General features: G+C 42.3%; 2 protein-coding genes and 1 long non-coding RNA gene across 4 annotated transcripts; 2 read left to right on the top strand and 1 right to left on the bottom strand.

Annotated features, from left to right (window-relative positions):
• Window positions 1-52: 52 nt before the first annotated feature.
• LOC137784522 (probable C-mannosyltransferase DPY19L4) lies at window positions 53-8,327 on the top strand. 2 transcript variants are annotated; one of them, XM_068575276.1, is made up of 19 exons: window positions 57-745; window positions 912-1,076; window positions 1,792-1,916; window positions 2,007-2,097; window positions 2,242-2,363; window positions 2,455-2,600; window positions 2,857-2,980; window positions 3,080-3,214; window positions 3,367-3,498; window positions 3,809-3,910; window positions 3,996-4,069; window positions 4,166-4,324; window positions 5,056-5,175; window positions 5,314-5,434; window positions 5,825-5,881; window positions 5,967-6,049; window positions 6,128-6,260; window positions 6,555-6,713; window positions 7,278-8,327. In XM_068575276.1, exons 1-19 carry the CDS (start codon window positions 655-657, stop codon window positions 7,440-7,442), a joined length of 2,304 nt encoding a protein of 767 aa, XP_068431377.1. In that variant the 5' UTR covers window positions 57-654; the 3' UTR covers window positions 7,443-8,327. The 2 variants fall into 2 exon arrangements, with proteins under 2 accessions (XP_068431378.1, XP_068431377.1); XM_068575277.1 differs by lacking the exon at window positions 7,278-8,327 and having other exon boundaries at window positions 53-745; window positions 5,355-5,434; window positions 6,555-6,696.
• On the bottom strand, window positions 7,043-8,879 carry LOC137784528 (uncharacterized). The gene is made up of 3 exons (XR_011077415.1): window positions 8,723-8,879; window positions 8,144-8,256; window positions 7,043-7,551 (listed from the first exon to the last, which is right to left on the bottom strand). It is a non-coding gene; the product is annotated as an uncharacterized lncRNA (long non-coding RNA).
• On the top strand, window positions 8,764-12,519 carry LOC137784525 (tektin-1-like). Its single transcript, XM_068575279.1, has 8 exons — window positions 8,764-8,913; window positions 9,950-10,147; window positions 10,242-10,407; window positions 10,594-10,722; window positions 10,874-11,020; window positions 11,125-11,350; window positions 11,527-11,723; window positions 11,848-12,519. Exons 2-8 carry the CDS (start codon window positions 9,982-9,984, stop codon window positions 12,005-12,007), a joined length of 1,191 nt encoding a protein of 396 aa, XP_068431380.1. The 5' UTR covers window positions 8,764-8,913; window positions 9,950-9,981; the 3' UTR covers window positions 12,008-12,519.
• The last annotated feature ends 14 nt before the right edge of the window (window positions 12,520-12,533 follow it).

Below are 12,533 nucleotides of genomic sequence, written 5' to 3'. Positions count from 1 at the left end.
TCACGGTATGGGAATCTAAATCTTTCTTTGATCTGACACGCTTTAAAAATGAATTCTTCAACATTAGCTCTCTTTTTTTTAAATTTATTTATCAATGTAAAGGAATTTCTCCCCATTAATCAAGGAACAATTGAATCTTAAAAACTACTAAATATGTCCGTCACACCCTTTAGGGGCCAATAAGATATTTAATTTTAGGGCGGAAATTTCTTCCTGATTAAGCTAACGCTAATTTAATATTTATAGGCGATAATTTGAAAATAACAACCCTCGAAATTAACGCTTAACGTCGATGCAATATCCACATAAAACACGAAGAAGAAGAGAAAAAAAATGACAGTTTGTTCTTCGTTCTTCTTCGTGGCTTTCTGTACCTGCCGAATCCGGAAGTTCCGCTCTGTCGCGTCCCCGCAGCTGCAGCGCTGCTCACGGTTAACGCCGCAAACACCGAAACTTCCGCTGCTAGCTTCTGACTTGAAAGGAGAAAAAGTTGCCCGAGTTTAAAAGAGGGCAACGAGTAGCTCGGCGTGTGACATGCCGAGTTTACCTCAAAGCGGAGTGTCGGTTTGAGGACTTCTGGGGGTCGCCAGCCGCTTGTTAGCTAGCATGCTGTTGTCTCTGTACGCCAGGCGACTCCTCTAATTCTGTCTCGTCATGACGGAGTTAAGATGCCGAAAGACAGACTCTCCGGAGGGAGACAACGACGAGGACGAGCGCCCAAATGAACTTGAGTTGGAGAATACACGTAAGTTAAGCTGCCTTAACCGGCTTGCTAACCGAATACAAGGTAGCTTCCTGTGCAAAAAAAAATCCTTTAACTTCAGTTAGTTGTTCCGCATCCGCACGTCCGACCTGTAATATACTGTCACAAAGCCTAAAGGTTACTATTATCTGTGTTTACGCCTGACCAGAAGCCGGAGAGCCGGTGAACGGAGGGGATGATGGGAGTGAGTCCGTCGGTGGAGATGACGAGCAGCAGGAAGATGAGGCTGAAGTAAAAGAAGATGCTCAGCAGAAACAGGAAAAATCAAACGCCCCCGATTCCTCTGTGAAACGATCCAAGTGCTCCTCTGCGTGTAAGTCCACGTCCCCTACGCTGATCTACTCTCTTACACTTTAAGCACTGCTCAATGTTGACGTTATGCAATGCAATGTCGTTGTTAGCACACTGTTATTCCTGCTCCTAGTGCATGACTGTTTTTTAATTTTTTAATTTATTTTTTTAAACATATATCGCAAATCATTTTTTCATCCAATAAGCCACTGAGGCAAAAGGATCATTTACACAAAGTATACCATGGCCACATGCGTCATGTCAGAAGAGCAACATTGTCAAGACTATGTGGAGATGTTTTTGGGGATTCGTCACAGACGTGTGGTGAAAGTTTTGATGGACAGCAAATAATAACATCAGTACTAACATACTATAACATTCAAAATTATAAGTTCTGTTCCAGCTTATGTGATGGGCTTCTGGGCTAATTTCCTTTTTGTTTTACTCCTGCAGTAGCGGGTCTAACCAAGACACTAGTTCTTAGTTTATAGTAGTACCAGCATTGTATGACCAGTTTAAAAACTATTAATACAACAGCCATCTTAAAACTAGAAAGGTGCACTCAATAGATTGCAATTCTCCGCCAGATGTGACTGCATCTGCACTCCCATATCATGCAGCCTGTTGCAGCAGAATGGGAGGTTAACCCTGGACAGACACAGAAGTGTGTTTAACACACTTGTCGTTATAACCTACTAAAGTATTGGGATGTTCATTGTTGTGGTTCTGCTCCTCAGCGTGTTTACTGCAGCGCCTCGCGAGGCTGTTCTTTGGATGTCTGGCAGCAGTTGCCTGTGGTGTGCTTTATGCCACGTATATGTCATTGTATCATGGCAGGAAGTTCTGGTTTTCCATCAGACAGGTGGGTGAAAAAGTTTGTTCGTCATGAGTCTGCTCACACGCGGCGGTCAGAAACGTATCAATTCTAAAATTCACTTTACATGTCTCTCAGGACCTTGAGCGGGAAATCACCTTCCAAGACGGCAGCGGGCTCTATTACTACTACTACAAGCACATGCTGACAGCTCCGTCCTTTGAGAGAGGTACGTGTATTAATTAATTAATTAATTAATTAAAAAGGAACATATTTAACTAATACAACATCAAACCAGACGCTAACTTGAATTAAAGGGCTATTCTCTCCTTGTCAGTCGACTCCTAATAACTATGTGCTTGGTGCTTCTCAGGGTTTTATGACCTGACGCTAGATAACAGGACCGTTTCGGGTCAGACCATCAACGCAGTGGAGCGTTTTTCTCTGTATCCAGAGCTTATCATAAGCTTCATATACAGAGTCACCGACAGCCAGGTGAGGCTGTAGTTTGATCGGCATTTGCTTTAAGATATAAAGGGGCAATTACCTGTGGTAAAACCTCTCTGCTCTGTCTCTCTCCCTCCAGGATTTTGTGGAGCCGATCTACTTCTACGTCGGAGCGGTTTTCGGACTCCAGTCCGTCTACGTCATCGCCCTATTCGTGTGTAGCTGGGTGATGAGCGGCACCTGGGTGGCCGGCATGTTGGCCGTGTCCTGGTATGTGATCAACAGGTGAGAGGAATTCTGCCCACCGGTTTCTCGTGAGTTTCCCTCTTGTCAAAGTCCGCCTGGTAAAGTTACCCTCCTCTTGTCGGCTTTATCACATTGTCTTCTCTGTCCATTTGTCTCCCTGTCGCTCCCACCTTCTGATATCAGAACAGACTTGAACATGGGACACTTGCTGCTGTTAAGACAAATACAAATTTAGTAGTGAACCATCATGACACATTTTCTGTGGACCTGTCCCTTCTACTCACGTCTTCCTCAGACCGGATACAACCAAAGTGGACTTTGCCATCCCTCTGCGGGACAACTGGGCTCTGCCGTACTTCTCTTGCCAGGTTGCAACTTTGACTGGATTCCTGAGTAATAACATCAGTTCTGCCGCCGAGGTGAGCCTCTCGTGAAACAAGGTTTTATGAATAACCCTGTGCTGCTGTATCCAGCTGTGTTAGCATTGAGACCCACTGATGAACATTATTTCTCTGCAGATGTGTTGCTACTGCACCCTGACCGCCACCACCTTCATCTTCCTCCTGGTCTGGGAGTACAGCCACTACGTGCTCTTCGTCCAAGGCCTCTGTCTTTTCTTGCTCGACTCTTTTGACCTGGTGCCGCCGCGTAAGGTGAGGACGCCATCGCACTTTCATGTATTTTGTATTTTGAGATACTGCATTGTTTCCACAATTCCAAAAGACATTGTGCTTTTTCCTCGTTCTCTCCCCTCTCTCTTGCCGTCTCTCTTTCTCTTCACCATTCTTCCCTCTGTGGTGTAAAGATGGCCGACGTTCACAAAGCTTACCTCGGCGCTCTGTTCCTGGCCTACTTGTTCCAGTTTCAGAACCCGTCGCTGGTCAGCTCGCCTCTGCTCAGCCTCCTGATTGGCTCAGCGCTCGCGAGGTACTTCCAGGTAGAGTTAGCTGCTCAGTCGAATTCCACATCACAGGCGTTTGTTTGAATTAGCATAGAATCCAAGATGGGTGAGCTTCAGCGCTTATATTATTCTTTAAGTAATAGGCCTTCAGATAACCATCAGTAATAACTGATTCATCATTTAAACTAATTCATACTGAATCATTTTCAACATTTTCCTGGCGGCAACTTCTTTAATGTGACGATTTTTATTCCTCTCTGTATTTTATCATGAAATACAGATGACCGTCTCTCTTTGACTGTAGAATAACACCGTCTGTTGCTGTTTCACTGTTTTTCTGATGCAGAAAAAGATGAAGATGGGACCTCTTGTGGCCAGAGTCATGAAGCTCTTCCTCCACTTCCACCTCGTCTTTACCACGGGGATCACCTTCAGTTATTTGGTCAAGGTAAAGTCAAGCACAAGAACATCGGCTGTGTCCATTAGTTAAGTATTACAACTGTGGATTAATCCTCACTGTTTTTCATTCACAGAAACTTATACCTGTAAATGACAGTGACTTCATCTTGAAGTTCCTTGAATTAAAATTTGGGCTCAACATGACGACGTAAGTCACAAGACAGCATCCATATTAGTCAGTATGTCCGTATAATCTAGTTTTCTGTTCATCTAATCTCAATGTGTTTCTCTCCTTCTATGGCAGTGACTTCATCCCCAACTTCCTCCTGTGCCAAGAGAGTTTCCAGACACCCGATCAGGACTTGTTTCTGCGTCTGACGCAGACCTCGGTCCTTCCCTTCTACGTGCTGGTGCTCACTGTGTGCCTGCTGTCCACCCTGCAGACCATTTACAGACGACTCAGGTCAGAGAGCAAACACAGGCGGCAACGTCCCAGTTCTGAAAAGTGAAGGCAATGCTGAAGAGCGTTACATTTGCATTCCCTCTACTGACCACCAGAGGGCGACTCCTCTGGTTGTATAGAAGTCTATGAGAAAATGCCCAAATCCCAGTCTCCATCCTTACGGACTTTGAGGCGCGCTCCTGGCGAGTGCTTGAGGGTTCTGTGGCGGACATTTTGAGCCCTTTATGAACCCTTTCCATAAGTCAACATTAGATGCTGACTTTGCCTAAGGGAATTACCCACAATGCATTGCAACGTGAGGTTAAACACACAGTTCCCAATGGAAGAATGCATGTAAACAAAGAGGCACGTGATACCTTTAACAACATTACAGATTAAAAATGAAACACAAAAACACATCATTTAGAGGAATGCAAGCAGAATTTTTTTTTTTTTTTTTTAAAGGGTGTTTAGGGTGCAGATTGGGAATGACTACTTCTCTCGATGTATTCCCTCAGTAAACATTGTAAACATGAGTTTATGTTTCAATCTCTAGTTTCAAGTCTTCTTTAATACCGCATGATGTTCATTTAGTACATTATGATAATTTAGAGTAAAACATGAAGCAGGTTTTAAGGTGGTGATCACAGCTTGAATTCCAAAGTTTTGCTGTGAAGGGTTTCTATCGTGGTTCTTCTTTTGTCTGTATTCTTAATGTAAACAATGCTGAAAGCATTTTTTTACTCTCCCAGTGGCCAGCCAAGGAAAACCGACCTCAGACTTGAAGATGGACGAATAGGGGAGCAGCCAGAGGTCATCTATCATGTTTTTCACACGTTGCTTTTCGGAGGCCTGGCCCTGCTGTTTGACGGGTACGCTCATTAGCGTAAAAAGTGTGTTTTTTAATTGGAATTTTCATTATGTATCTCATATGAAGCGTCGCTGAATTGTTTGTTGCTGCTCAGTTTGGGCACAACTAGATGACGACTGTGTTCTTTTGTTTCGTGCAGGATGAAATATTTATGGACGCCGTACGTCTGCATGTTTACAGCGTTCGGCGTGTGTTCTCCAGACCTCTGGATGACGGTGTTCAAGTGGCTCAAGCTGAAGTCCATCCACCCGGTAGTACTGGTGAGCGGTCTGAGCTTCACAGCATTTTCTTTCTGCCAAATTTGTTCGAAGGGGAATATTAAGTTATTATTATTGTGATTATGATTAGATAACGGTTTTTGCAGACTCGGTGAAAAAAAATTAAAAATTCCCAGTTTGAATCCTGTGTTAATTCTCCATTCATGTCTCACTATATGCCAAATGTATGCCAAATTAGTATCAGGAGCATTTTTTTCATCAAATCTGTAAATCACTTTAAAAATTGTTGGACTCTTTCTGCGCCAAAAATCATCCAATCAAATGTTCAATTATTGCACTTGACTGTGAAATATGTCACAGTACACAAGCTAAGACACTCCTACTTCCATTTTATTGGACATTAAGGTGTTCGTTGTTGTTTTTCCTCTCCAGTCTATGATCCTGAGCACAGCGGTTCCGACTATCATTGGCTTCAGTTTGTGGAGAGAGGTGAGATATTTCATCTCTTTACCTTTTAGAAGCTCTTCATGTTGGACATTTAAAGACGCACAATATCTCCTCTCCTCTCTTGCAGTACTGCCCTCGCGTCTTAGCAGAGTTGTCAGATGTGCAGGAGTTTTACGACCCAGATACAGTCGAGCTGATCAGCTGGATCAAGTGGGTCACCCGGTCTTTCTGTATTTTTTAACACGTATCTTTTAAAGTCTTTATTTATTGCACCTCACGGTCCTGCAGGTCACAGGCTCCGGTGGCGGCAGTCTTTGCAGGAAGCCCTCAGCTGTTGGGAACGGTGAAGTTGTGTTCAGGTTCAGCTGTGACCAGTTTGCCGCTTTACTCGGACATCAACCTGCTGAGGAGGACTGAAGACGTGAGTCAGAGGAAATGTGTATTTCTTAGGGAAAAATTATAGAGACTGTTTAAAACTGACTGTACACATTTTTTTCCAAAGATTGCAGTGCAGGTCCTGAGATCCATTCTATTATAATATTCCATCAAAATGTATTGTTTGTGTTACTAGAATCTGTCATCTATATACTGCTCTAAAAATGCCCATAAACACACAAAATAGACAAAACATATATAGATGTTCCTCATCACAGATTGGTTGAAGTAGCGAACATGTTTTTTCTTTCATTAATATCTTTTTTCTCTCTCCTTGTAGTCTTACCAGGTGTATGCAATGAGATCTGCAGAGGACATCTACAAGATTCTGACCTCGCAGAAGGCAAACTACGTGATCATGGAGGAGTCGATTTGCAACGAGCTGAGTCTAAATAAAGGCTGTCGGATCAAAGACCTGCTGGACATCGCCAACGGACACGTGAGTCAAGACTCTTTGAGCACAAGCCGCAGATCCATCTAGCATTGTGTCGTTTGAGTGTTGCGTGTTTTAAAAAAAAAGTAGGTTTTGAATGATTTTCTGTCAAACCAAGTGTTCAGGCAATACTGTGCATTCTGTCAATATGTAACTGTTAAACTAAATATTTGAAAAAAAACTGAATTTCCATAGAAAGAAGCAAAGTGTTAGCTCTGTTTTTGTGGTGTGTTGTGGCGTTCTAACTCTACATACAGTAGAATTATAGAAATATTATATAATTATTATAAATAGGTCTTTCCTGCTCACAGATCCAGGCTAGCTGTTTCCCCCTGTTTACAGTCTTTGTGCTAAGCTAAGTGTAGCTTCATATTCACCGTTAAGACGTGAGTGGTATCGATCATCAAACCAAGAAAGTAATTAAGTATTTCCCATCTTGATTTATTGTCGTGTGAGGCATGAAAGTGCTTTGCTAAATCTCCAGAGTGGCCTGTTTTCTTGGAAAGTATGTGTTTTTTACAAAATTGTTATTACAATTAATAATATTCTCATACTTTTGGTTTGATTCAGGTGGTTTATGACAAAGGAGAGATCTACTCTTTCTCCAAGCACGGGAGGTTCTGCCACGAGCTAAAGATGAACTACTCGCCCTACACAAACTACTTCACTCGGGTGTTCTGGAACCGCTCGTACCACGTGTACAAAGTGAACTCCGTCATCTCCTTTCAGTACTGACGGCGGCTCGGCCCTCCTCGTCATATCCACCATGCAACGCGGAGGACTCAGGGGGAGGGAAACATGTCTGATCACTGGTACCGCCCACATCCTGGTGGAGATGGTGAACCTGTTAACTCAAAGCACCACGGAGCAAATTGGTTTAGGCCCACACATAGTTTGAGTGAAATCAACATGAAAGGACCCTGTTGAAATATGCCATAAGTAATGATCACTGTACTGTAGTTTTATAAGCCAGCGTCCCTGTTACTGTGATGTATTTAATGAATGCTGAGATGTGAGGCCTGTGTGTTCACTCTGTACGGAGGCCGAGAGACATTTTTTAATGTGACGTGAGTAAGTCAAGGGAATCTTCTACTTCAGTTCATAACTATAATTCCCAAGGTTAACTATCAGCGAAATAATATATTTGAAGCTCCGCAGCACACCTGCGACAGATGTCCGGTGCGACGTGTAGAGTTGCTTCAAAAACCATGGATATTTATGGAGAGATTTGATTTTAATGTGTTATTTGTGCGCTGTTTCTCCCATTTTTATCCCAATACTGATTGATCGAACAACCAATAGCAACGACATGTGAGCTTTCAGTCAAAGGGATGCGGCTTATTTCTGTTGCTATGTCTCCATCATTCTCTTCATATGGATGCCTTATTTTGAGACGTGGGAAGTGCCTGACTGACACCCCTCTCTATCAATCCCACCTTGAGTTGCGTCTGAGACCGACTGTTTTCCTCCTCCACTGGATCGTACCTCAAGTATTTGGTGGTAATTTCCCTCTGGTGCTGCCATGCAAGTGTCATCAATAGCTGTCCCTCTGCAAAAGGCCATGTAGTGACGATTAGCAGTTATTGAAAATAAAAGTGTGTATGAGTTGTTAATTACAAAGCTGATTTTTTTGTGTTGCCATATGGTGTCAGTATATTTTTTTGTGTATTATGCTTGAAATAAATACAAATGATCAGATAATATCTTTTAAAACCAAGAGGGAGGGAATAAGAAATATAAGTGTATATTTTGGAAGTAATGTTCAGTGTTTTTTCTTCTTCTTAATAGCTTTCCCCTTTTCCAAATATCAAACTTAACTTTAGTTTTGGTCATTTTAAATTTCTTTCCCCTTTTTTTATTGACGTGTTTGCATTCTCCTCTGCCATCTTACGGCTCTGCAAATACGTTAGTCATATTTGCGGTACTAGTTGTCGTCTCAAGATTGTGTAGGTGTAAAATATCACACGTTGTGTTCATTATTATTATTATTATGAGTGTCCCATAAATGTGGTTACCTCACGTGATCCCTACCAGCTGTACCCATCCAATGAGCAGAGCTTCTTCCACCGCGAGATGTCAGCACAGCCGCCAAAAGACTGTCCGCCATTATCTGTTGCCACAGTAACCATTTGTGTCGTTGCGTTTGCCATTTGAGAGTTAAAATACCTCGAAACTGACTGACCGCTGGCTGCTTTTCAGTACAAAGGTATGTTACAACACGGGCGAGGAGCACGACAAGCCTGTTGTTGGGCTTAGTTTAGTTCGAGAAAACAACCGGCTTTAAATGACCGTTTCTCAGCAAAATAGTTTAACGATTAGTTAAAGTAACTAGCTTGCTAGCTAGCTCACTGTTGGCTAACTAGCTTGCTAGCTAGCTCACTGTTGGCTAGCTAGCTAAAGGAGTGCTTGCCACTTTAACTTTGGAGACTCCTGCTAAAGAAAAACTATTGAAATGTTTCGATGTTTGATTTAATATTAAACTATTTGTTAAAAAGTTCATGAAAACTCATATAGGCTAACAGTAAAAGAAAATATAGGTGATATCTTTGCTCCATAAGGAGCCAGAAATTCAAGCTTACAAAGTTCCTTTAGCTTTGTGTCCTTGACACTTTACAACACAGCACAATAAAAGACAATTATATATCTATATATATATATATATATATCTATATATATATATATATATATATATATATATATATATATATATATATTATATATATATATATATATATATATATATATATATATATATATATATATATATATATATAGTAAATATGTTTGTAAATGTTTGTGTGATGCAACAATAACACTTTTAAAAGAGTTCATGATTACGTTTTTGCTTGTGGTCGAAATATAAGGTATGTTTTGTGTGTTTTGTTTTTTTGTCCATAAATTAAACTTCAACCAAGACTTTGGTTTATACTGGTTCTTCCATCATAATTTGAATAATGTAAACTAAACTATATATATATATATATATATATATATATATATATATATATATATATATATATATATATATATATATATAGTATGACACTACCACAGTCCATTAATCCACTTCTGGAGATGAATGGTCTTTTTAGATGCCATATTGTAGTATTTTAAATGTCCAATGCTTTTTCCGTTTAACATAAATAATCGTGTCCAGTAAAACCTGTACAGTATAATTTTTGTGGTTTTTATGTGCTTTTCCAAATGTCTAACCATTCCTTTATGTATGTTCTTCCTACCAGCCTATATTGACAGTGACCCCCAGTGGAGAGTAATGTCTGTCCCGGACCAGAGTCCTCAGCAGGACGATCGAACCAAGCTTATTCATTTTGAGGTTCTGAGGAACAACTCAGAGTTCGTCAGAGCAGAATGCACGGAGCTGATGCTGGAAACTCACCAAACACGCAAACGCTTGCAAAATGATGACAACAAGCGACTAGGTAAGTCGGGGAATACAGATGTGTTCAGCACTACAAGGATGACGTTGCGAAGCCTACATGGGTAAACCGTGGGGTTTCTTCTCTTGCTGTACAGATCAGCGGGTCAAAGATATCCAGTTTCTGAAGAAGGAGTTGGAGCTAAAGTTAGAGGAGATTATTGTGGAGATTGATTTCCTCATAGCGATACAGAGCAGAGTGGCAAAAGCCCTGCAGGCCTGCACAAAGACTCTGAAAGTCACCGTGGTCTGTCTGGAGGAGAGGTGAGGCTGGGAACTGATGAAGAAGAGAGGATTTTCAACAAATACATCATGTTTTTATTTTAGATTTGGCTGTGATTTTCAGTATCGTTAAGTCCACCTTTCTGCATCCCACTACAAAGTTTACATATGCAAAAAAAAAAAAAACCTGCCGCTATGAGAGAAATGTTTTTGTTCTGCGTCCAACAGAAAGAATCATCATCCCTCTGAGAGGCGACGTGAGGAGGTGGACACAGAGCTGCTGAAGGAGAAGGAGGTTGGTGAGGGAGTGGCTTCCCTTCTGCAGAGGGTATCGGAGCAGATCACTGAGCAGATAAGGTAAGAAAAATGGACGAGGTATGATCGATGATGGGGATCTCTAAAAGCCGTTTAGATTTTCAACCTTTCTAGTCTTGAAACCTGAAAAGAAAAGCAAATCAGAAGATAGGGTCGCCAGTAAAAGTGACTTTAAAAGCGTTTTGTGTTCCAGACTAGACCGATCCGCCAAGTACCATCTGGAGAAGGATCTGAAGGACAAATTCCAGGCTCAGTGCATCGACAACTCCTGTCTCTTAATGACCCAGCACTCCATCAACAACCTGCAGAGGTCCAAAAACACTGAAACTGTTTTGCCGAGGTGAACTACCGTGATGATTTCAAATTCTGACCTGCAGATCCGGGATGAAAAAGGACTTTTTGTTCGTTTCAAGTCTCCGTTCTCTATCTCTCTCTGTCTCTCAGTTTGGAAGTGACCCCAAAGCAGTGGGAAAACTTCTCGGACATCAACATTATGAAAGCGGAGCAGCAGCAGGCCAACTCGCTGTCCCTGCGGGCCCTGGTGGAGTCTCTCCTGCAGCAGACGGCCGCCGACTTGCTGAAGCAGGTCCAGGCCACAACGGCGGCCTTCCAGCTGAACGTCCATGAGATCAAGTCTACCAAGAGCAAGATGGAGAATCAGCTGGCCGCGGTAAGGCAGAGGAGTGTATGGTGTATGTTTGGGAGAGAGTGAGGAGACAAAGTCAGACTGATGGCAGATGTTAGAAGTGATTATCAAATGACAGGTAAGTAATAATGTGTTTATTATTTGAGTAGAAGTGTTGTAAACACTGGTTGACCCTGGTGGGACGCCTCCACCCCCTCTAGAATTTGTCCGAGTTCACCAGGCAGCAGAGGATTGGGGAGGACCTGCAAGTGGCCATTGCGGAGAGCGAGCAGGCCCTGAGTCTGGCCCAGGCCCGGCTGGCTTTGCGCCGCAAAAGGCCCGGCATAGAGCTGTGCCATGATCCGGCACAGTGCCAGCTCCTGGCCGAGGTCCGGCAGCTCAACGCTCACATCAACACGTAAGGCCAGGACACACTGGGTTTCCTCCATGATCTCATGTTTTATTAATAGTTCCTTCCCGTGTTGGCTGACGTGTAGAGAAGCATCCGTTCAGGACACGTCTCTTTGTCTCTGCTCACCCAGACTGCACGAGGCAGTGGCCCAGTCGGACGAGGAGCAGAGGTCTATGCTTCGCTCCCAGTTGGAGCTGCAGGAAAGCATCCAGATCAAGGCCAACTCGCTCTACATCGACGAGGTCATCTGCACCCAGCACAGGGAGCCCATCGTCATACACAGCTTCTGAGCATCAGGCAACAGAAGGTCTACGTTTAAGTGAAGATTTACACTTGATTGAAGTGAGCTGCATCACACGAGCTGGTTCCAACCTGTCTAAGCTAGTTGTCTATCATTTTAACATTTAAGAATGAATCAAGTTCCTCTTGTTTGTCCTGCTGAAGTCAAATTGTGTGCGTGACTGAGCGGTAATTATATATAATATATAAAATAGATAGTTATGCTGTTGCTATGACCCTGCTAATAATCCTGTAATAAATATATAATCTGTATTTAAAGTAAAGCAGTTCTGGAAGTTACAATATAGATACAATAACCAAGCAAAATTCATATTTACTACTGTGAAAATTTCTGCCAACTCAACACTTTCAAGCAGTTAGCATTACAGTTCAGTAGCTGTATTTGTATTAAAGGAACAATAAGTTTTCAGGCGTGTCAAGTTCACTTTATATTCAGAGCCACTCAGTCACGCACACACAAACGTAAATGAAAGAAGAAAAAATAAAATGCCATTATTGACTACTTGGTTTCTCTTC

The sequence above is a fragment of the Clinocottus analis genome, unplaced genomic scaffold (genome assembly GCF_023055335.1).
Source record: "Clinocottus analis isolate CAN_PGR_092001 unplaced genomic scaffold, fCliAna1.0.p SCAF_14, whole genome shotgun sequence".
NCBI lineage: Eukaryota > Metazoa > Chordata > Actinopteri > Perciformes > Cottidae > Clinocottus > Clinocottus analis.
Note: the sequence above shows the minus strand (reverse complement) of the source record. Positions and strands in the feature narration are given on the sequence as shown.